Raw genomic sequence first — 24,726 nt, 5'->3', positions numbered from 1 at the left:
GATGCTGCAAAAAAAAATCTATGGCTCAATCTCATTTCTTATTTTTACCACTACTCCTTATTTTTGAGGGTCACTCTGCCCCTTGGAGCTGATCTATACGTGGTAGTGGTTGAACTCTTCCCTACAAAATGGGACCCTCAAATAAAAAGAGCATCACTTCATTAACAGCTACTAGCGCTGCTCTGTAGGAGACCCTGCCAGTCTGCAGTGATAGCAGAGGAGGGTAAAGTTCAGCTCCTCACTGCTGGGCTTTAGTTACATTTAGGGCATCATATGCTTTCAAAGAGGGGGACAATTATTTATTATCACCCACCCCTAATTCTTCAGTGATATGAAGCTGAATTCAGATATTAACCAGCTTCTTGTTCGAATTTTCCCGTTCCACCTTAAATGGAGCAGCAGTTACATTCTGGTGCTTCAGGCGTCAGAACTGCTGGACTATTTAAGGTGGAAAGAGAAATTTTGCTAGCTAGCTACCGAGACATCAGCATACTATCAGCGATTGTTTATGCTTGTTATGAAGAAAACGACCATAATACATTGAAACCACATTAAACTAAGATAAAACAATGGTTATCATAATTTTTTAACGGAGAAAATTCTCACATTTGTGGGTTTCTTTGGTCTCTTGTTCAGCCATCTTGTCGTTTTTTCTTTTTTTCTCATAACTCTCTGTTTGGAGTGTGAAAAACCTCAGTTTGGAGGGTCATGTAGCCCCAACACTTCACCCTACCCCTCCATCTCAACAAGAATTGGGACACCCTACCCCTAGACGTGAACACACAAAGCAGAGGGGTAGGGCTCAGTGGTAGGGACGAGGGGTAAAATGGGACTGGGCCTTTATCAGACTGGGCAAAATCTGGTATTCTACAGATCATATGACACAATAAACAATACACAAGAAAGGCAATATAAGATATAAGAAACCAAAGACTTTCTATTTTACTTTCTTTTTTTCCTGCTGAAAAGAAAAAAGCCCTCTGCATAAAGAGAGTGTGGAGTCGTTCATCACTGAGGAAAACAGAGCAACTTGGAATGGACTTGCTTCAAAGAGAGCTCAAGGTCACTAGGGTAATGACCATGATGTGGTGGCTAGTTATGCTGTTTTAAGACAGGTCACTCCGTATGTGAACTGAAGGCGTATGGAAACTAATATATAGAGATTTTATCTTAATTTCTCATTTCTCTCTCTCTGTCTCATTAAACATGCGCATAGATCATGGATTTAAACTCACAATCAAAAAATTCTTTCACGGTTTGCCCTTTTCCTCTTTGAGGGTGTTATGATGAAAATCGTGCTGTCCTGCATTGTGAAGCAACTATGGCTGAACTGTGGCTTTAAGGAAGTTATCTTCTCAGCCATTCATCCCTCATTTATCCTCTCCGTTTATCTTCCGCAATCACTCTTTACCTTCCATTTATCTCACTCTGTCCTTTCCAGTCTTCACCTGCCCCCATCTGCCCTGTTCAATTAATCTCTCTGCTTTCTCTCTGTTTCTTTGAAGTGTGTGTTTCTCTCTCATTACCCTCGTTTGTTTTGTCCCTGCCTGATCAGAGTCAGCGGGTTCAGTGTGCAGGGACGTGTTTGTCCCCCTCCAGGCACTTTGCCGGGACGCTCCGAGAGAAAGCAGCGTCAGAGCTCATCTTTCACCCCTGAGATGCAATAATCGTGCTGGGGAACAGTCATTACACTGGCCTTGACCTTTTCCACACTGCCTCCCCTGACCCAAATGTTTGGGTCAGGAAAATAAACACCAGAGGCACCACATATCCACACATTTTCACACACGTCAAAACCTGCCCCTACTTCTAAATACAGTACCTGTCAGTAACTACATAGAAGGGCTGTCCTCATTTTTACTATGTCCTCTTAACATTTGAGAACATTTGAGACATTAAAACTACGAAATTAAACATATGCAATTGTGCCGACACTAAAAAACATTAAACAAATCAAAACTTCTGTCTTCGATCCAAAGTACACTATATAGACAAAAGTATTAATACACACCTCCTAATTATTGAGTTCAGGTGTTTCAGCCACACCCATTGCTAACAGGTGGATAAAATAAAGCACATAGCCCTGCGGTCTTGATAGACAAACACTGGCAGTAGGGGGTTGTACTGATGAGCTCAGTGACTTTAAACATGGCACTGCCATAGGATGACACCTCTGCCACAAGTCAGTCTGTGAAATTTCTGCCCTGCTAGATCTGCCCTGGTCAACTGTAAGTGCTATAATTGTGAAATGGAAGCATCTGGGAGCAACAACAGCTCCACCACAAGGCGGTAGACCACACAAACTCACAGAGTGGACTCCCTCAAAGAGTTCCACATTGCCTCTAGAAGCAACTTCAGCAAAAGAACTGCAGGTTAGGAGCTTCGTGAAATGGGTTTCCATGACCGATCAGCTACAAACAAGCCTAAGATCAAAATGGACACTGCCAAATAGGGTGGGGTGGAAGGGAGTGATGTAAATATACGGTGTGACATATATGTATATGTATATGTATGTGTGTGTGTGTGTATGTGTGTATGTATATATACATTCTACAATTACAGACTGTAGTCCATCTGTTTCTCTGTGTGCTTTGTTAGCCCCCTTTTACCCTGTTCTTCAGTGGTCAGGACCCCCATGGACCCTCACAGAGCAGGTAGTATTTGGGTGGTGGATCATTCTCAGCACTGCAGTAACACTGATGTGGGTGTGGTGGTGTGTTAGTGTGTGTTGTGCTGGTACGAGTGGATCAGACACAGCAGTGCTGCTGGAGTTTTTTACTGAATTCACTGTCCTAAATATATTCAGTAAGGAGTTACATTACATTATATATTGCAGAATCATAGTAATAACTCTGTAGACTTCTGAGCATTAAGCCTAGCTGTTGATCAAAAAACCTGTTCAATGGAGAAAACAGTTCAAACTATTCTGAGCCCAGTGGTCCAGCCTACAGTGTTCAAGCTGATAAGGGAATTGTATGAAGCTAGAATATACACAGATGGTGAGATCAGCGTTTACTGATTCAGCGCTATATTACTTTCTGCTGCCTCGTCTTGTTCCTCTGCCTGGCTCGCACTTTCAATCATATCATTACCGTCAGGGGACACATTGGCTTTTTTCGTCATGGAAAGACTCTGTCATCAGAGTGTAGATTACACGAGCCGTCCGGTTCCTGAAACAAGCTCAGACGTGGGCCTCAGGTCCCAAGAACAGTGGAAGACATCCTCCAGACCCTAGTTTTCTTCAGTCCTCTGCATTGTTGCTCTGAAGATAAGGCCTTTGGGAAAGGCTAGTTGTATGACTTATGGGACATGGGTGTTAACAGGAACCAGAGCCGGCAAGATTAGCATAAAACCATGGTACTGATACTTCAAAGATGATGGCTTTTTCTGTTGTTTTACTCATTTTTGTCAATAATGCGTTTCTCAAAGACGTTGTTGCATTTACTTGATATGTAAAAAACATGATCTAACAAAGTATCAGTTGAAACTACAGAATCGCAGTGAAACTTTGGTCATCCAGCATCTGTCAGCAGAAGAACTGAAGGTTGTTAGGCTCTGTTCTTCTCTTTTCTGGAATCATCTGGTCCGAAGTGAAAATTAGTCTAAAATAAATCAGGAACTTACTGGAATTAGGAGCTGATTGGAAACGTGGAAATACTTTAATAGAAGAAAAATGCTGTCATTAAAAAAACACAGATCAATCCAAATTGTACTAAAGTAGAGAAGTGGTCACTAAGGCCCAGTCCCATTATACCCCTTGTCCCTACCACTGAGCTCTTAGCCCTTCGTTTTGCGTGTTCACACCTAGGGGTAGGGTGTTTTGATTTTAGTTGAGATAGAGGGGTAGAGCGAAGTGTTAGGGCTCCATGACCCTTCAAACAGAGGTTTTTCAGAGGCCAAACAGAGTGTTATGAGAAAAAAAGATAAACCGGCAAGATGGACCAAAATACACCATCAAATATGAGCATTTTCTCTGTTAATGAATGACCATAACTGTATTGTATTATCTTAGTTTAACGTCATTTTAATGTATTGTGGTCCTTTTCTTTTTAACAAGCATAAAAAAATTGCTAATAGTTTGCTGATGTCTTGGCAGCTAGCTACATTTCCTGAGCACTTCTGACACCTGAAGTGCCAGAATGTAACTGCTGCTCTGTTTAAGGTGAAACAGAAAAATTCGAATGAGAAGCTGCCCTGGTAGCAGACAGTTTTGGGCCGATTCTGGCTTTCTTACATGAGTGTTGGTTGACCACCGGGTGGATGTTAGGGTGGATGTTGCCTCGTGTCTATATTTGTGGGACAATTCTGGTGTGAATGTTGTAGACCAACAATGTAGTTGGGCCAGACTGGAGCCAGATTTGGGCCATATCCCTTACCTCTACTCACTTTACAGTGTGTGGGCCAGATCTGGGCTGAGGATCCTGCTGTATACAGGGCCAGAACAAATCAAGGATGTGACAAATTTTGCTAAATGGGTGGTGAATATCTGACTTCAGCTTCATATGACCACAGAGTTTTGGGTGGGCGATAATAAATAATTGCCCCCCTCTTTGAAGGCATTAGATGTCCTAAATGTAACTAAAGCCCAGCAGTGAGGAGCTGAACTTTACCCTCCTCTGCTGTCACTGCAGACTGGCAGGGTCGCCTACAGAGCAGCGCTAGTAGCTGTTAATGCAGTAATGCTCTTTTTATTTGAGGGTTGTTATATTTCGTAGGAGAAGATTTCGACCACTACCCGTTGTGACTCGGGGGGGTTAAGGTGACACTCAAAAACAAAGGGTAGGGGTAAATATAAGACATGGGATTTGGCCAAAATATGACCTGACATCTGGATAAGCACAACACTGATCAGCCAATTCTTAATCCATTCAAGTTTGTTGTATTGAGCTGCATTTGCAATGGCAGCATTCAGCAACATTACAAGGCAGCAGCTGCCAAAGCCAAAAGAACATGAAGAAAATGTCACTTTTGCCATCCCATCAACTTTCAAGATTCAACAATGAACATTCATGCGCCCAGTTACCGTGCAGGCAGTAAATAACAGCGTTTCGTGACGCAACTGATGCACGTTCTGTGTGTGTGGAACCCTTTTGTCTTCCCCCAGTACACATAGTTTCAGTCCGAAGGTGGGAATCACCCGGTGTGAAACACGCAGAGGCGTTATTGAATGTGGAAACTCCTTAATAGCACTGGCGTAGTACAATTGCAATGACTGGCCTTGTTGTCCCTGAATAGGACACAGTGGAAGGTCAGGCACTGGTGAGGCACAACATCTGCCAGCTTGGAACGAAACGTGCTGTTGAAATAAAATGCCACTGGCACCTACACCAACAGTGGAGGAGAGGCACAATAAGGTTCTCTCTTCCAGTGTGCAGGGCTTTGTAGGGGAACAGCCAGGGAAGACCTTTATGGGTTCAAGAGTGAAGAGTGTTGTTAAAGCAATAGTTTACAGTCAGGAAATTTACAGTTTCCCAAATTTACAAACTTTTTTTTCCAATGTTTGTTTAACACTGGAGCTACAAGGCTAATGTAGCTATCAAGTAATATATTGTTTTCCCCAAAGATAAATAGATACAAGTATACAAACAATTTTAGCTTCATATATAATATATAGTATATCATATAGTGTCAGAAACCTCATAAGCAAGTCAGTTTGAGATGACTTGACAACCCATCCCAGTTTGATGCAAGCGTAGGCATGTAGTTTGCACATTGCTAACTGATAAGGGATAAACATGCATTACTTGTTAGCTACATAAGCCTCATTAGAGCTTTCATTGGGCCTGGAATTTAGGAAGAACCCAAATATAGCCTGGAACTTTGTCAGAGGCTGAGCAGAAGTTTCCTGCTCCACTTTAAGTGATGTCGGGTGCTAGCATGTACGATTCAAGTAAGAAAGTAATGTCAGCCTCGAGAGATTAGCATATCAAATTCAGAGCAGGAGAAAGACAGTTTAAGGTGGGCTGGTCTGCATCTTCTACTTCCCAGTCTTAAAACCGCTAAGGTCCCACTTTGGTCCTGAATATTTCAGAATATTTCTCATTTATTCCACATTTTTTTTTTAATAATGTGCCTAAGACTTTTTTTTACCTTAATATATTTCAAAGTCTACCCTTCATAGAAAGCAGAGATGCAAATTCCAGACACCAGTCATGTCTGTAAAATGATTGACTACATTTTGGAAAACTGTAAATAAGATTTTTCCAAGACTATTCCATTAAGTACTTCTTCCTTTGTGTTGCATAATGTACGTCTGAGTGTCATCTGCATCATTATTTATGAAAAAGGTTCTGTGTTACTCTGTTACCCCCTCTAAACCCTTAGCAATATGGAAACAGGCAGCCTCTCCTTGGGGTCTTGAAACTGATACATGCAATGATGTATGGTTTTCAGAGGAAAAGATGTAAGGTATTCTGGAGTGTTTACAGGCAGCCTTGCATGCGGTGGAGCGGAGGGGGTCTCTGGACTCTCAGCTGCTTATAAACCCTCTTTGAGCTCACCTCCTATACCCCTGCAGCGCTGCTGAATCCTGCTTTTTACATTCTGCCACATGCACTAATAAATACTCCCGAACACGCTCGTAAATACTCCACGCTCCCTTGCAACCTGTCCAGTTTCCTTCATGGATCATCATTCATCCGATGAGGAAGAGTTAGATGTACTGTATGTGTATGTGCACTTTTACCTTCAACATCTGGAGCGTGTGTTTATGTTTGCGTCAGAGGGGAGAGGAGATGAATGAGGTATCTTCATCAAAGCTCCATATTAACAGATTGTCATGGAGCGCTAATGGTTTGGGGAGGAAGGCTGAGCGAAGTCTGGCTTCTCTCATTTTGCTCCTCATGCTGTGATGTGATGATGTTATGTCCCAGGTATCAGTACATTAGCTTATGGTAGTGCTCCATTTCCTTAGTGCTCGTCCTTAGTTTGTGCCGGAACAAGCTGGATCCGGATCCAGCACCTCCCAGATTGGATCTAGCACGTATTTTGGTGTATCCCTGCAGATTGTTCCTGTAAAATTGTAGTCTCATTACATCCCTCCAAAAAATGGTTCTTTATCTTCACAGAACCCTTTGATTAAACAGTTCTTTGCATCATGAAAAGGTTCTATATAGGACCTTTTTGAAAAGGGTTCTGTAATGCACCAAAAAGGGTTCTTCTGTTTTTGCAAGCTTGACACTGTAAAGGTAAAAAGTAAAGCAAAATAAAAAGGTACTATATAGAACCATGTACAGCACGTTCTCAATCCATCTGAAGAAACTTTTCATGATGCAAAGAACCTTTTAATGATGGAAAATGTTTACCAAAGGAAAAAATGTGATTTATCATTATTTCAACCCACAGATTTCTTGGCCTTTGCTCATTTTCTGTAAAGAACATATAAAATAACACATTTTCAGTGTCTTCACACTGTTCTCATTTATATTACACATGTGGAGTTGGGGTGAACCTGCGGGGAATAAAAGTGTGTGAGGGTGGACAACATGGACAGGCTGCTGACTGGCTACAGCTGCTAAAGGAGAACCCTACGCTGGACACTTGTGATATTTTAAACATCTGGTATTTTTACATAAATTGTTGTGGCTGTATTGATTAATAAAACAATAATGTGGTGGGTCCAGCAGACCACTGAGTAACAAACACATCAACACCACACAAGAGTTAAGAGTGTGTGTGTGTATATATATATATATATATATATTTAATAATTTTAATGAAAGTCAATGGAACCAGACTTTTTTCAAGTCATTTTGGGTCATTTTGTTTAGTCTATTCATCATGAAATTCACATACCAAGAAAAGGGTAACAGGTATTTTCAAATTATGTCAAAAACTGAAAAATGTCAAAAATAGACATGAGGTTTTCATATATATATATCTATATATATATATATATATATATATACACATATATATTATAAGTTATTATAATGTGGTTGGTGGTACATTGGGAGTCTTCTCCAATTCTAAAGTGTCAAGAATTGAAGTAGATTCCAAGATTCAAGAAGCAAGAAATAGAGAAGAAAACATGGCAACAAATAGAGGACAATATTACTTTTAATTGACCTTAACAAAGAAATCTTGAGAGTTAAAGCTAGCTAAAGTAACTTAGCCTCAAAGTGATCACAGTATGCGCTCACAGCCCGTGTTACTGCTTTCCAGCCTCTGTTTCTTTAGCAGGAGTCGAGTTGGGCCCCTGTAGTTTTAGCAAGAAACAAGTTCAATCACATCAGAATGTCACCGGGGTGGAAAATCTGGCAAGTATGGACAGTCCTGATGTGACGTGATAAAAGTATAGTTTGGTGAACAGCTGTCAGCTAGGTATTAAATAAAAGTGCCATTATGTTGACTGGTGAGCAGTTCTTCCCTGAAGTTCTCATGTTTTTCTCACTCAAAATTCACAAGGTTAAAGTTTACCTAGATGAACTTGGTGATAAGTACCAAAAAAGGGTTCTTTGGCTTGTAACAATACAGTACATTCTCCATACATTCTACAGTACATTCTTTGAGTGTTCATGGTTCTATACAGGACCATTTTCTTGACTAAAGAAAAGAACACTTGAAGAACCATCTTTTTTTAAGAGTGTACCGAAAACAACTTCCTTTTTTTTTGCATTTCTGTGTTATTTCCCATTGGAGTACTTTAGCGTAGATTGGTTTTTTCACCAGGCTGCACATCAGCATGTACGGTTATCTATCCCTGAGTGTTCTTGAAACCCATTTAAAAAAACAGCACTCATCCTGGACCCCTTCCCTCAATATGTTAGCATTGCCCCTTCTATGACACTTCTGATCCCTAATCAGCTAATTACCAAGTCCTTCCTGAGTTGAAGTGGGTCTATTAGAGGAGGAGAAGCACTAAAAGGTGCAGGGCATGGGTATTGTCGGATCAGGATAGGGAACAACTGGCTTATGGGTTGCATTAGATCCCGAACTCTGTCTAATTTCATAAGGGATATATAGGGGATTTTATTCACTCCAGAAGCAGAAGATCTGATTGGAAACAGCAAGAGAAACAGAGCATCAAGCCTGCCGTCCTTTGGGCCCCAAAGATTTCCCCCTTAGCTTGCCCCTCAGCATCTACTTGGGACATGTTGTATACATCCTGCACCATCTCAGAATGATTACACTTGGATTTTGTGCTCCGTTGCTCATCACCCAAGATTACTTTTTGGCCCAGAGTTCCAAGATGTTTGTTTTACTGCAAAGCCTTTCACAAGGCAACTTGTGCAAAAACTCTTCAGACACGTTTCGTTTCCATTTTGGAAAGAAAAGACAGTTTGGATGTTGGCTCAACTCAACAAAACATGTTTTAGCATCACTTATGCCAAGTTTGGTCGTGGAAGAATCGTTAATCGTTAATGTTTGCTAATAGCGGCTGTCAACTCAAGGTCCAATAGTACTTCCCATACATTTCTGCCTTTTCTGTTGTTTGTGCCCATTAAATTGGTTGGCTCCATTCGTTGTGGATCTCTGGTGCAAGAAATGAGTTGTATCTGTCTTTTGTGGTTTAATATCCATTTATATAACCAGTAATAATCAGGTTCTGTGTGTGGATACAGGTGGGCACCAGTGGTGGTGTTTGGCTTTGCTTAGCTCGGGGGTTTATGGGTGCCGGGGGACCAATCAGACTCCAACTCTCAGATGGACTGCCAGGATGCAGATAGGGAGGAGGTGGTACTGGGGGTCCAATCGTGTTCTTTTGTGTCTCTGACTGATGTTTTGTTTTGGTGCCATTGCTTCACCGCTCATGAGCAACAGCCCTGTTGCGCAAGAGGCCAAAAACAAGCGCTTCAACTCCACAGCCAAGGCTTTGTATTCTCGCCGCAAGAAATCATCCGAGGTTCTGTCAAACGTGTCTCTCGCAAAACGCGTTCCAAGATTTTCCCGTAAACCAATGACGTTCTGGGTGATGTAGCCCTCAGGTGAAGGAAATTATGGATTGTCCTGCTTCTCCGCTGGTGTAAAAATAGCTATGCCACACATTACGACTTGGCAGGAGTTAAATGGCAAAGACGCAAGACCTTGGACTGAAGTAGCAAAGCGTCTCCAGGATCCATTTGTGTTTGAGGAGATATGGAAGAAAAAAGCTGAGAAGTTTGACAGTGACTGGCCGTGAATGGAAACACTCTTGCCGTGCTTAAGAGGTCACTAATTTGTGCGGGAACTTTCTCCTGATGCTTTTCCTGGACTGGGGAGACCTCACCCTCTGGAGCCTTCAGCTTTAATGGCTCCGTAGCCTTCCTGTTCCCACACGTGTTTGTTATTCCAGCCTGCTCCAGTGGAATCTTGTTGTGTCCGGACTACAAATAGACCTCCTGTTTCTGTGCTCGTAGTCACCTATAGGAAGCTCGGGATTGTTCCCAGATGAGATGGAGCTGTTGATGGATAAAGGGGGTTTGGGCAGAGGAACGATGGTTTGAATTTAGGAGTGAAGAGGCACTTCTAGTCTGTTGGTTGTTTTGGGGTACAATCTAAATAGAGGGGCGTACAGCACAGCCTCTTTGCATGTCAATCATAGGGATATAACAGTCTTAATCAAAAACAGAAAGCTGCATCTTTTTTGACTGAATGTTCTCGCCAGTCTAGCCAGGCATAATTAAAAGCTCTCTTTTTTGTCAAAGTACTGATGTGGATACTGAGTCTTCTTTGTTTTGAACATGTAACTTTTTCTTCCAAGTCTTCTCACAGCTGTACTAATGCTTTTATTTTTAAAAAAATTTGCATACATTGGCCTGCCACTTTATTAAAAACATCTCATCTATCAGCTCCACTTACCTTTGTAGTTCTACAATTACAGACTGTAGTCCATCTGTTTCTCTGCCTACTTTATTAGCCTCCTTTTACCCTGTTCCTCAATGGTCAGTGGACCCCCGCAGGACCACCATAGAGCAGGTATTATTTGGGTGGTGAATCATTCTCAGCACTGCAGTGACAGTGATGTGGTGGTGGTGTGTTGGTGTGTGTTGCACTGGTACGAGTGGAGTACATGTTCTGACAACAGATGCTGCCATCCAGATGACGTCTTTTTCAGGGAAGGCCTTGATTATTTCTGCAAGACAACGTTAAACCACATTCTGCATGCATTACAGCAGCATGGCTCCATATTAAAAGAGTCCGGGTGCTCTTTTAATACTGCCCTGCCTACAGTCCAGACCTGTCACCACTGAAAACATTTGGCGCATTATGAAATGAAAAAAACGACAAAGGAGACCCCGAATTAATGAGCAGCTGAAATCCTATATCAAACAAGAACAGGAAAACATTTCACTTTCTAAACTACAGCAGAGTCTCCTCAGTTCCCAAACGCTTACAGAGTGCGGTTAAAAGAAGAGGTGATGAAACACAGTGGTAAACAGGCCCCCGTCCCAACTTTTTTGGAACGTGTTGTTGGCATCAAATTCAAAATGGGCATATATTTTTCAAAAAACAATAACATTCTTCAGTTTTAACATTTGCTATGTTGTTTTTGTAGTATTTTCCTTCAAAAATATGGTTTAAATGATTTGCATATCATTGCATTCTATTTTTATTTACATTCTGCACAGCGTCCCAACTTTCTTTCCAGTACAAGTTAATTATTTTGCAAAACATATCAAGTTTCAAGGCAGTCTAACTAAATTACAGCAGCACAGGAGCTCTCTTTTGCTCTCTCCCTGAAAATTTTCCCTTTTTTTGTTCTAGCGGAACCATCTGCGTTGCACATGACACCTTGGCTGGACGTTTCCAACCAAATAAATGAATGAGGAAACAAAGAACACCAACAGGAAAAGTGTTGTTTTGACATTTGCACATAATGAACCAGGCCCCACTCTTTCTCTCAGAGCGAATGGTATCCATTTCTTCTGGACCAGCCCAATGCTGGAGGTGATTCCTGTCGTGCCGGTCACTGTTCCATGCAACTGCATTTGTAGTGACCTAAACTTTCCTTGAAAGTAAAAAAACCTTGACCATCTGTTTACTTGAGTAACTGGGCGTTTTGACATATGGTCCTGGATTTCCAGTAATGGCAGCTATTTGGATAAAGTGCTAATACTAGAAAGACTACTTGCACCACTGTGAATCACCAGGAAAGGGTTTCATAAGAAAGGTGACCAAGTGATGAAAAGAGTCTTTGTTTTTCTTTGAATTAAAGTCAACACAGTGATGCACAGTTCATCTAACCCTTTTTCAAGAAGCCATAAAAGCCTGTTTTGGGGGTCCCTTAGTTTTTGCATTATTATTTTTTTTTTCAATAATGTTTACTGAATATATTTTGATGGAATATGACTCTGATGAGTTACACTGCCTGTTTTATCTCAGCAGTTCATTTGTTCATTAATCAATTTTGTTTGAATATTTGTTGTTTTGGTTGCCAGGTAACAGCATGTTGCTGCGCGTCCTCCCCTCAGTTTATCCTCTGCAGCCGGAGCCCATCCACCAGCACATCCGGGAACTGGGGGCCATGATGCCTGAGCTTGACCCGGCCAACAGACAGCACCTACTCCGACTGCTCCAAATGATCTCCGAACAGCACCCACTGGTGAGGGCATGTGTATGTGGGGAACAGAGCGATGGGTTTGGTTTTCCTGTCATTTTGGGGACCATTGTTAGCAAAACCTGCATGTGTGAGAACCCACACTGAGGACTGTGGGCCAGGGCTCCTGAAGTAGGTGGCTGTGGGGTCATGGGCCTGACCAGTAAGGTAAGCACTCATATGTATGAGCACACATTTTCTTTTTTATACCTCATCTTAACGTCAGTATTACAAAGAAATGTTATCCCCTTATCCATATCCCATATTGTTCTTCTATTTGAGGCCATTTTTTGTTACTGTGTCTTTAAAACAAGATATATTTAAACAAGCTCTGTACTGATTGGCTGTCCTGTTTTGTGCCTCTTGGCTGAAACACTGCTTATAACTTCACCATGAATGGGCGGGGCTAAACTGCTGTAGGCTGCACTGGTGGGTATATTTAAATGAGTTGTTTTTTTGTGACATCACAAAAACAATGAATTCAAAACAAGCTGTTTTGGAGCTCAGTTTCCATATATGGACATGATGGACTGGTGATACCTTTTAAACAGTGTTTATAAAGTACATCAAACTCTATTATTTTAATAAATCTAGTTTTTTCATGATACAGGCCCTTTAAAGATGAAATATTTGTCCTCTACATGCAGAAAAACAAACACAAATTTTGTATTTTTGATCCCGTGTGGTGGTTTTAGTGACTGTGGTTTCAGTAAAGCTTTTCTGCTATTTTACTTTGTCAAACAAAAGCTGCATCTTTTGACAAAAAGTCATTATTTACTTCACGGGACCACATTTTTGTGCATGTGCATGCAAAAGTAAAAGTGTTGGCACTCGTTTTGGGTTCTGTCAGTCTGCATGGGTGTGGACGTGTCCTGTAATGAGCAAAAAGCAGGTGTGTGTTAAAAGGTCAGGTGTTTCGGGTGGGAGCAACAAAAGGAAAGGAGTAGAGGTCAGTGAGAGAGTGGGAGAACGAGCGAGTGGGAGCCTTTTAATGAGCTCGAACCACAGGAAAACAGGGTCAAACAGACGGTCATGTAGCTTAGTGAGAGATTGATTGACACATCTGGTGATATCAACTCTGTGGTGTTAAAAATAACAGTAACGGAAAAGGTGAGCAGTCCGAAAAAGCCATTAGTCATCGAAAACTCCTGCCGTGCTGAGTGCAGAGGGAGTTAGGAGAGAGGAAGGGTCGGAACAGATGCAGACTTTTATATGTAGTACTAAACAGAAGTGTGGATTTCCTCATTTCACTGTTTTCCACTATTGTCATCATTTTAGAACAGCGGTCAGCAACATCCGGCTCTTTTACTGTCCTGTTGCGGCTCCGTAGCGGAATTAGATTCTTCGGTAAACATAAAATAATCTTCCTTTGCAGTAAAATAAAGCTCTGCTGATCGTTCTAACACAATTTAAACAAACGCTGGTGTTAATGTGTAACTGCTAATTCACCAATCTTTAACTCAGAAGGTTGGCGCACAGACTGCTGGTCGCCATAGCAACAAAGATAAGAATCTGCCCTGGTTAGTCGCTAACGAAAAGGCAAAGATATAAGAACAACATTGATAATTTAGAGATGGATGGACTCCAGCTGGTTTCCTGATACGTTTAATCTGTATCGAGACGTTAAAAAATCATGAGGTTGAAGTCAGTTTCCTGTTTGCCAGCTTCTTGTTCAGATTTCCCCGTTCCACCTTAAATGCTGCGGCAGCTACATTCTGACGCCTCAGGCACCATTTAAGGTGGAAGGGGAAGATTTCAGCCTTGTAAAAATTGAACGATGAGAGATATTTTACAAGAAACTATTCCATTTTTGTGGAAAAGTTTCCTGCCAGAGATGTGAGAAAAGCAGCTATAACTGAGCTAAAGCTTAAAGCAGAGAAAAGTTAAAAATCTGTGTTTTCACTTATATTTGTTAGCCTATACTAGAACATTAGCACATATAGAGACATATTTGCAGCCAAGATGGTAAAATGTTACCTAAATAAAGGGACATAAAATGTTGTGGCTTCCAAGGTGGTTTGATTTTTATTGAAAGGACAAAATGGCTCTTCCTAACATTTGGGTAGCCGACCCCATTGTTATAGAATAATAGTAAAGACATCAGAACATCAGAACTATGAAATCACACATGTGGAATAATGAAGTGACCAAAAGAGGGTTAAACAAATTTAAATTATCCTTTATTTTAGATTCTTCAGAGTAGCTGTTTTTGTAGTTTTGAGATGCTTTCCCAACAGACTTAAGCATCACCTTCACGATTTATGTTTGTCTTAGAAATATATTTCGGGCTCCCGAGTGGCGCAACCGTCTAAGCGTTGGTCCTATCATCAGGAGATCGCGAGTTCGATCCCTGGTGATGCTACAGCCGTCCGTAGCCGGGAGTCCGAGAGAGCACAATTGGCCTCGCTCTCTCTGGGTGGGTAGGATGGCCCCTCCTTCTCCCCCCATCACTCAGCGCGATGCTCGTCAGCGCAGGCGTCTGTTAGCTGACGTAACAGATCTGGCGGTTGGCGCTTTCCTCCGAGCGCGTTCGGCTGTCCAATGACGTTGCGTGAGCGGCAGCTCGAAAAGAAGCGGTGGTTGGCTTCACAGGTCTCGGAGGAAGCCTGTGTTAGCCTTCACCCTCCTAGCGTTGATAGCATCGTGTGATTGGGGGAGTCCTAACTAGCCGGTGGAATTGGAGACGATTTAATTGGGGAGAAAATCGGGTAAAAATTTAAAAGAAATTATAGAAATATATTTCAAGCATTTAAGCATGAGCATGTCTTTAAAGAGACAATCCAAAATGTGTGAGTTGATACATCTGTTGTAAAATCCCTGCTGGCCTCTTACAGCGGTGTCTAGTAGCGTTTACCGTTACAAAGGTAAAGGTCAGTTCTGAAGGACTGCAATTACTTTAGGACAGCCAAATATCTCATTGCAGTCATATACATTTTTGCTTTCTGTGGCATAGCAACCCCTTACCAAGCCATTGGCTCACCAAAGTTTTATTACACACTTATGTAGACTAAGAAAAGCTCCATTAATTTGCATTGAAGTCCATGTAGTTAATGAATAATAAGCCTTAGTATGTAATAAGCCTGGAATGCTAAGAGGTCAACATATTTTGGCAAGGTTTCACATCTTTTTTGTGGAAACAAAACAAAAGCTTTGCAGCAGATTCTCTTATTCTGAAAGTTATCCTTTTCCACAGTGGGTGTGAGTGACCACTTGTACGCACAAACTAAAAACATTTACACGAACTTACCTTCCTAAAATGATTACTGTACTTAGGCTACAGTATATGACGTGCACCCCAGATCCCCGGCAATGGAGAATGGTTGATCTTGCAAAGAAATGAATTCTATAATTTGTCGCTTGTGAATTTTTTTCATTATTTCAAAACTGTGGCTCCAGATGGTGTTAGTGTGCCAGTGGGGACTTTCCTTTCTACTGCTGTGGCTTTGCTGTATTCTCCATATTGAGTGCAATGTCATCTAATATCCCTCATAGACCTCAGGAGATGGTTCCAAACAGCCAGTCTTTTCGTCTGGTTTTTTGGCACTTCATTTAAACTAAAGTTTGTTATCCCTAGTAATTTCTATCTGTGCACTAAACAGAAGAAAGATAACGTCTACAACTTTTTTCTGACGTTAATTTGCCAGGAAACCTGGTTTTGTCAGTAAATTGATTAGGAATTGAGCTCTTTGATTCTCTTTCGTTGCTACACGAAATTCTACATTTGAAATGTTAACTTACCAAATCAACAAAAGAGGAATTCTGCCAAAATTTTTGAAAACATAATTAAATGGTTAAGATATAAACAATGAATCAGAGTGGTTTGATGTGAAATGCTTCATTGTAGACAGACAGATCAAGTCTGAATTGTTTACAGTGGTGGTGATGGGTACCAGATGTCCAAAGCATTTAATGGCTCTAAAAGCTCCTTCAGAAAACAGTTTATTACATGAAATGGCTATAAATACACTGCCTGATGTCTGAGACAATGGTTTATTATAGTTTTGAGAAGGTTTTTGGCCTAAAGTGTGATTGTATAATCTATTTTTTTTTATATTTTCCACTATTTTACCATCATCAACATATAAAAACTCAGAAGACACGTGTAGGTTCAGTTGTGGTTTTCGATCAGTAAATAAAATGGCTATATTTGTGTTGTTTACACTGTGACCTCTGGGTCCTTTCACCAAATCTGATGAACCATTTCACATCACAACACTCTTAATAGCTTTATTTACATCTCATCCATTTAATTATGCTGGTAAAATCAATGGAATTCCCCTTTGAAAGTGAAGTGAGCCAATCGTAACATTAACCAACAGTTCGTGCAGTTGAAAATGAGCAGTGAAGTTAACTTCATGATGGATGAAATTGGATTTCATTCTTCAGTAGCTTCAGATTAGAGAAGTCTGCATCCAAGACAGTCTAGCTAGAACTTAGTTCTAAGCCATTTTGATAGAACACGTTGATGAACTTGCTACCTTTTTGCTAACTGACAGCATAAAGGTATATACTAGCGTAAAGATCAGTGGCTGGCAGGTTGATTAGGCATTAGTGATTCCTAATGCTTGTGTGGTACATTTACATAAAGCATGCTGGGTATTGTAGTCAGAGAACACTGATGGACAAAATCACAACAACGATAATGTAAATTTTGTGCTGAAACTGAGAGATTCAATGGTCATAACCTCATTACATGACAAATAACGTATTAACTGTAAGTTATTTAGTTATTTGTTTTACTTGTTTACACGTTTATTTATTTAGATGAACAACATCGCCTACATTCAGTCAGATGTGTCCACATCTTTGACTGGAACTCTCTTTTTTCTCTGTCCCTCTAACAACCTGTCACACTTTCGCTGTCTGTGTTTCACTGGCGTAAAAACAGAATGACTCATTAAAACTTCCCCTCTTTGATCCTCCCAGCTTATTTTCATGGATTTCAGTTTGCGCAAGCTTGTGCATCTGCAGATCACGCAACCGCGTGCGTTTTCAGCGCTGTTTCCCGATGACGCCTGCATTCCTTTCGGGATTCTGATACGGATCGGCATGCTGCTCTTCCTGAACAATCAGGAGAGCATCCAAGCATTTCCACATACAGTCCAGTTAAACTGGGACACTGCTAGAATCTACGTCTGTCAACACACTGTGTTGAATGAGCAACAGATTATATTTTTCCTTTAATCCTTTACCAAATTAAATATGCAGTAAATGTGGAGAGAAAAAGTTAAGACTTTTTACTGAAAATGGCAAAATTAATGGAAGTATTAAAAATATGTTGCATTTTGTTGCCTTATGGCAACAGCATGTGACAATGAAACTGCAATCTGTAATGCATACAGTGAAAGTAAACCAACATGTGCTGAGCAGCTATGTAACTAAATGTCTAAAGTATACAGAAAAGAACAACCAAATAATTATTTGTGAAGAAAACTTTTGCTTGAAATGTAAAAAATAGCATTGGCTGCTTTTCCACTATCGAGACAAATAGTTCTCAGGGCCGTACCAGGCCTTTCCACGCTGGTCTGGACTTGTAAGACTGCTTACATTTTCTTTTTCCTTCTGTTTTACCGCTAAATCAGAACCAGGAAATACTGAAGGAAACTACAGAAATGAGTGGCTAACTGCTAACAGGCTAATAGCCACGCACACACCACCCACCACAAACACGTTTGATTCCGTCTCTAACTCCAGTCTCTCTCAGCGTGCGCTCATCTTCTTTATTATCTAATCAGGTGTTATTTGAGCATCTGTTAGTGAAACAGGCTGTACTGCGGTGGGTTTCACCTGTAACAGAATAACTAGCTACATTAGCATTAGCATCACCCGCTTTATTTCTATTTTTTTATCTTTCTGTCACTTTAACAGCAGTCATTCAAACTTGTGCTCTCAGATTTGAGTCTTTATCCTCTAAACGGTTGTTTTTAATGATCGGTTCGCTGGAACTGAGCCCATCCCTGGATAGCGAGCGTATATCAGTCTGCTATCTTAATAAGGTCGGCACCCCACTGACTGTTTAGCCACTGCTGGTCCACCTTCAGACCACCCAGATTACTGTCCTGCATACAAGCTCTAACTAGTTTTTAATCTTCTCAAACAGATTTTAAATGCTTAGAGACTTTTATTTTGGAAATAAACTTAGACAAACATTATAAACAACTGAGAGATAAAAATAGTAACTAGGCATGATAAAAAATGATTTTATGGAAAGTTGCTGACACTGAGCTGGATTAGAATTACTTATACTAAAGTATAACTGAAGAAAGGAAGGAAGGAAAAATGAGCGATGATAAGTGGAATTTTGTTTATGACGCAGTGTAACCACCGGTGGGCCGCCTGGAAAACGCTGAGCAAAACACCAGTGGACCGCCAGCTTTGCCATCAGTGGGCCGACAGCGGTCCACCATCCTCTTGCTATCAGGGGTACTGCAATATGAGGCTCACGTTAGCCTAGTCTAGCAGGCCACAGCTTAAAGCACTACAGAACACCTTCGATTTCGGCTTTCTGTCACTCCACCATCAATCAGTCTATCTTCTGTACTTGGAATAGCAGAGCACCAGTTAGTCGAATCGACCCTGCACTGGGGTCTTTGGTTCTCCTCAGCTATGCTAAGTTAACGAGAAGAGAGGAGCTGGCTAGCATTAGCTTAGCTAGGAGGCTCCAGCTCCAGACACCAGAGAACACCACTGGAACGGTTACCCACTGGAACGGTTACCCTCCGTGCTCAAAACCCTGCAATTGAAAAGAGGCCATTGTGTCCTTTGGCAGTTTATTAATTTACTCTTATTATGTCGCTGCTGTCGGAAGAAAACCTTGTATCTCCATTTTTGTCGTTTTTCAGTTTTTGACATAATTTAAAAATGCCTGTTACCCTTTACATGGTATGTAAATTTCAAGATGAATGGACAAAAAGACAAAATGACCTGGAAAACATTCTGGTTCCATTGACTTACATTAAAAGTAAAGTATGTTTTTTCCTTCTCCTGTAAAGTTACCATTTTGGGGATACGAAGTTTTGTTCCGGCAACAGCGATATGCTTTACACACTGCAGATCCGTTGTCTCATGCTGTTGCTTGTTGCCATGTGGGTGTTAAACAAAACTGCCGAAACTGGTTTTTTTTCTACAAGGAAATGTTAACTTCCTGTGGGCAGTGTTTAATACATTATTCTTGAACTTAAATATCAAATTTCAAATACCCTTTGAGATGGCTTGAGACACTGGACCCCACCGTGTGATTTTTTTTGTGAAAAACAGTGCAAGAACAGGAAGGCATGTGATCAGATAAAAGTACACCATGTTATTTAGAAGGCCTTCAGTTTCTTAAAGGAAAGAAAAATAGATTTTATATTGTAGTCAGGCAAAAAGTAAACAAAGCAATTGTTGCCATATGACAACGCTATGCAGGAAAGGGTTAAAGTTACCATTTCTGAGAGACAGTATTGTATTGGAGCAGTGGTGACATGCTGTATGGGCACTGCGGAGAGTAAAAGTGAGAGAAAGCACTAGAGAATTAGTGTTTTTCAGTAAAGGAACAGTGTCGGCTGGTTAATAGACCCAGGCAGTGTGCGGCCTGTGGACATGAACAGGGATAATTGAGAGACAGACAGAGTTTCTCACATTCTGCTCATTAATGAAATCTCACAGTCACGCTCCCTGCGTGAGCAAGAACCCGGTTCCCCCAGACATAACACAAACACACACTAGTACAAGCTTGTTTTCCTGTCTCTCTGAGGGGTTTCCATGTCCTCCAGTGTGACTGTATCTAAATACTGCTTTGCTAGGTTAGCAGTCAGGATTTCTGTGTGATTATTTTATATATACACAGATCAGGCATAACATTCTGACCACCTCCTTGTTTCTACACTCATTGTCCATTTTATCAGCTCCACTGACCATATAGGAGCACTTTGTAGTTCTACAGTTACAGACTGTAGTCCATCTGTTTCTCTGCATATTTTGTTAGCCCCCTTTTACCCTGTTCTTCAGTGGTCAGGACCCCCATGGACCCTCACAGAGCAGGTACTATTTGGGTTGTGGATCATTCTCTGCACTGCAGTAACACTGATGTGGTGGTGGTGTGTTGTGCTGGTCTGAGTGGATCAGACACAGCAGTGCTGCTGGAGTTTTTAAAAACTGTGTCCACTCACTGTCCACTCTATTAGACACTCCTACCTTGTCGGTCCACCTTGTAGATGTAAAGTCAGAGACGATAGCTCATCTGCTGCTGCACAGTTTGTGTTGGTCATCCTCTAGTCCTTCATCAGTGGTCACAGGACGCTGCCCACAGGACGCTGTTGGCTGGATATTTTGGTTGGTGGACTATTCTCAGTCCAGCAGTGACACTGAGGTGTTTAAAAACTCCAGCAGCACTGCTGTGTCTGATCCACTGAGACCAGCGCAACACACACTAACACACCACCACCACATCAGTGTCACTGCAGTGCTGAGAATGATCCACCACCCAAATAGTACCTGCTCTGTGAGGGTCCATGGGGGTCCTGACCACTGAAGAACAGGGTAAAAGGGGGCTAACAAAGTATGCAGAGAAACAGATGGACTACAGTCTGTAACTGTAGAACTACAAAGTGCACCTATATAGTAAGTGGAGCTGATAAAATGGACAATGAGCGTAGAAACAAGGAGGTGGTCAGAATGTTATGCCTGATCGGTGTATATATATGAAGTATATTTCCAGTCGTCTTCTGGACATTTGGTCCCCACAAAGAGCTAAACACACACACACACACACGCATACACACACATTAGCAAGGTTCCTCATCTCTCCAACTGTTCTCCCTTTGTCTCTCGCCCCTTCTCTGCCTCTCTGTCCCTTTGCCCCATCTCTCTCCCTCCCTCCCTTCCTTTCTCTCGCTCTATCCTGCCTTATGCCCCCTCTTTACCCTCGCGGCCTCTTCTGACCCTCTCGAAAGAGAGTCTGGGGCGGGTTTGGGTGCAGGGAGGTTTTTACAGTAAGCTCTGAAGCAGCCGGTCGGGGGTGCAGTGGGAAATGTCCAGACGGGAGGAGCCGAGGATGATTTAGGAAGCTCTTGGAAGTTCATTGGAAGAATAAGTTACGGTTAAGTTAAGGTTAAAGTGACTCAGAGTTTTCCTAAGCTTAAGCTGTCTGTCTCAGTGGTGTCATTAAGTCTTATCAGGAGAAGATGCGACTGTGAGTCCCTCTGTCTGAGCTCTGAGTCAGCTGCCTGTGTCAGCTTGCTGTCTCAGTTATGAATGATCTGAATAAACAACAAAGAATTTGCCTGGTGGCTTTTTATGGATGTAATTTTTTGACAGAATTTTTCACAGTCAAGAAGAAAGTCTCTCTACACTGTGTGGCCAAAAGTGTGTGGACGGCCCTTGTAATGATTGTGGTCAGGTGTTTCAGCCACGCCCATTGCTAACGTGTAGAAGATCTATCAATCAATCTATCAATCTATCTCTTTATCTATCTGTCTGTCTGTCTGTCTGTCCGTCCCTTCATCCGTCCGTCCGTCCGTCTATCTATCTATCTATCTATCTATCTATCTGGCTGCCTATCTGTTTATCTGTCAATCCATCCATCCATCCATCCGTCTATCCGTCTATCTATATATCTGTGTGGCTGCTTATCTGTTTATCTATCAGTTCATCCATCCATCCATCCATCCATCTATCTATCTATCTATCTATCTATCTATCTATCTATCTGACTGTCTGCCTGTTTATCTACCTATCAATCCATCCATCCATCCATCCTTCTTTCTATCTAGCTGTCTATCTGTCTGTCCATCCATCCATCCATGTTTATCTGCCCCATATCTCTGTCTGTCTTGTTCTTCTGTCTTCCTATCTTTCTCTTTTTTCTCTTTCTTTCTATCTGTCTTTCTGTCTCTCTGTCTTTTTCCCTCTGTCTCTGTCTCTTATCTTTCCCTATCTATCTATCTATCTCTCTCTCTCTCTCTCTCTCTCTCTCTCTCTCTCTCTCTCTCTCTCATTTCTCTGAACAGCACAGCAGAGAATCAGGAATTCATTAGGGGATGGGCAGCTCTGAAAGTAGCCAATCACAATACAGCTTTTACTGTACAGGGCCAGATCAGAACCTCCGGAGACCTGAGTGAGAAAGAGAAGTTGAAGGGTTGTTTTCTATTCTTTCCAGCCGGAGCCTCACACAGCGCACATACTCCATCATCACACACCGCGAGGCCTGTTCAGCTCACAGCGCTCACCGTGTTTTTACTCCCAGCTTTCACCTCTTTATGTTTCTCCTCTGTTGCCGTCTTTCTCCCTCCGCTCTCCTCAACCCCAAGTGTGTGTGAGTGTGTGTGAGCGTGTTAGTGTGTGTGAGTGTGTGTGGGAGTGTGTTAGTGTGTGTGTGTGTGATTGTGTGTGTGTGTGTGTGTGTGTGAGTGTGTGTGGGAGTGTGTTAGTGTGTGTGAGTGTGTGTGAGTGTATGTGAGAGCGTGTTTGTGTGTGTGTGTGTGATTGTGTGTGTGTGTGTGTGATTGTGTGTGTGTGTGTGTGTGAGTGTGTGTGGGAGTGTGTTAGTGTGTGTGAGTGTGTGTGAGAGCGTGTTTGTGTGTGTGTGTGATTGTGTGTGAGTGTGTGTGTGATTGTGTGTGTGTGTGTGATTGTGTGTGAGTGTGTGTTTTCTCCCTGATTCTTGCTGCTGTGAATAATTTCTTTCTCTTTCTTTTGTTGCTCTCCCAGGTGTTGACCACCCTGGTGCCGTCTCTGATTGGTCATCTCAGTGATGCCACATTAAACGATGTCCTGCTAACAGTGCTGGTGGGTGTGGCCCAGGCTAGCCCTGCCTCTCTCGGCCCTTTTCTCCCTGCACTGAGGACTGTTGGTCAGCACACCCCAGGACTGCTGGGACATGTGGCTAAGATCCATGGGGCAGTGGGCTTGACCAGTGAGGTGAGCAACCTGCAGTCATCCACACACACACCAGCTCCCCCACAGTAGTGCACTCACTTCACCTACACCTGACCCAACCCTGCGAGATTGTTATCTGCGTTGCTGTGAGCAGCAGTCACCGATCTTCAGGGTAAAAGGTTGTCGAATTAATTCCCCCCAGTAATTAGGACTCCCCTACTCACACGATACCACCAGTACTTGGAGGGTGTACTGCATCAGGCTGAGTGATGAGGGGAAAGGGAGGGCCATCCTGCCTACACCGGGGATCTGATTAAATCGTTGATCTTGTCACAGAGAGTCAGGAGACCAGGGTTCACAGGAATGATTTCATTTTAAGGTTGAACTCACATCTCCTGATGATAGAACCCATGCTTAGACGGTTGCACCACTTGGGAGCCCAAGTTGAAATTTTAAGGCAACCAGTTTACTGACTTTTAAGATGACACTCCAAATTAGTTTTTACAGTATATTTTAAAATCACTCATTTAAAAAAAAAAAACAGCCCAACCTGAACCTGGTGTTCACATATGTGGGAAAAAAGTTTACCCAATAGTTTGTACACAATTAAAAAGATGCTTCTTCAAGGGTTCTTTAGTAAAGAAATTGGTTCTATACAGAACCATGAACACTGTCTCCATATGTGACACAGATGTGTGTCTGTGTGTCAGTGTGAACAGCAAAAAACGCATTGAATCTGACATTTTCAATTCCGATTTGAGACGCTTTCATATGTGGTACTGAAATCCGATACGTATCCGATCTGCGGCAGTGCGGCTCTAATGTGAATCTGAACAGCCAGATCGGAATTCGTGCAACTTTTACGTCAGTCCAACTCGACATTCGTCATAATTTCGCACTGCTGAGACTCATAAACATTTAGGCTGATGTTTCTGTACTAAAAAATTAGAAGAGACTCATCAAACGGCTCCGTGTTTGAAGAGGTTTCGAACGAAATGGCCAAACATGGCTGGAGGAGGCCGAGACTGCAGCATCAGAGAACAGATTAAAGAATCTGAGGACATGAACCAAAGAAGTCACCGTGGCCGAATAACGCGCCCTTTTTACGGTGAACTCGAACACACTGTGGGTGATGAGCCCAGCTGTCAACCACTGGAACTTCATAATCGCTCCTGCGATGCTGGCGAAGACCAAATTGAAAGCTCCGGGAGCGGCAGGTGTTCACTGGCCGTCATGATTGTTGACCTCTGGATGAGCCACGTGAAGCTCTGTTCTTTTGCGCATGCGGGTCGGTTTAGGCGCTGATCTGTTCAGACTGATGTCACATACAGATCACATTTAAAAGATATTGT

The 24,726-nt window shown here is 42.0% G+C and overlaps 1 protein-coding gene across 1 annotated transcript in view; it reads left to right on the top strand.

The window, feature by feature from the left end:
- Window positions 1-24,726, top strand: part of veph1 (ventricular zone expressed PH domain-containing 1) — a 166,450-nt gene that overhangs the window by 56,578 nt on the left and 85,146 nt on the right. Inside the window, exons 5-6 of the mRNA XM_036585135.1 lie at window positions 12,360-12,523; window positions 23,207-23,416. Of these exons, the coding sequence (XP_036441028.1) occupies window positions 12,360-12,523; window positions 23,207-23,416 (374 nt within the window). The remainder of the gene's footprint in view (window positions 1-12,359; window positions 12,524-23,206; window positions 23,417-24,726) is intronic.

This window comes from Colossoma macropomum, unplaced genomic scaffold (genome assembly GCF_904425465.1).
Source record: "Colossoma macropomum unplaced genomic scaffold, Colossoma_macropomum, whole genome shotgun sequence".
Classification (NCBI taxonomy): Eukaryota; Metazoa; Chordata; class Actinopteri; order Characiformes; family Serrasalmidae; genus Colossoma; species Colossoma macropomum.
The sequence above is the reverse complement of the archived record's forward strand: the minus strand, read 5'-3'. Positions and strand labels throughout refer to the sequence as shown.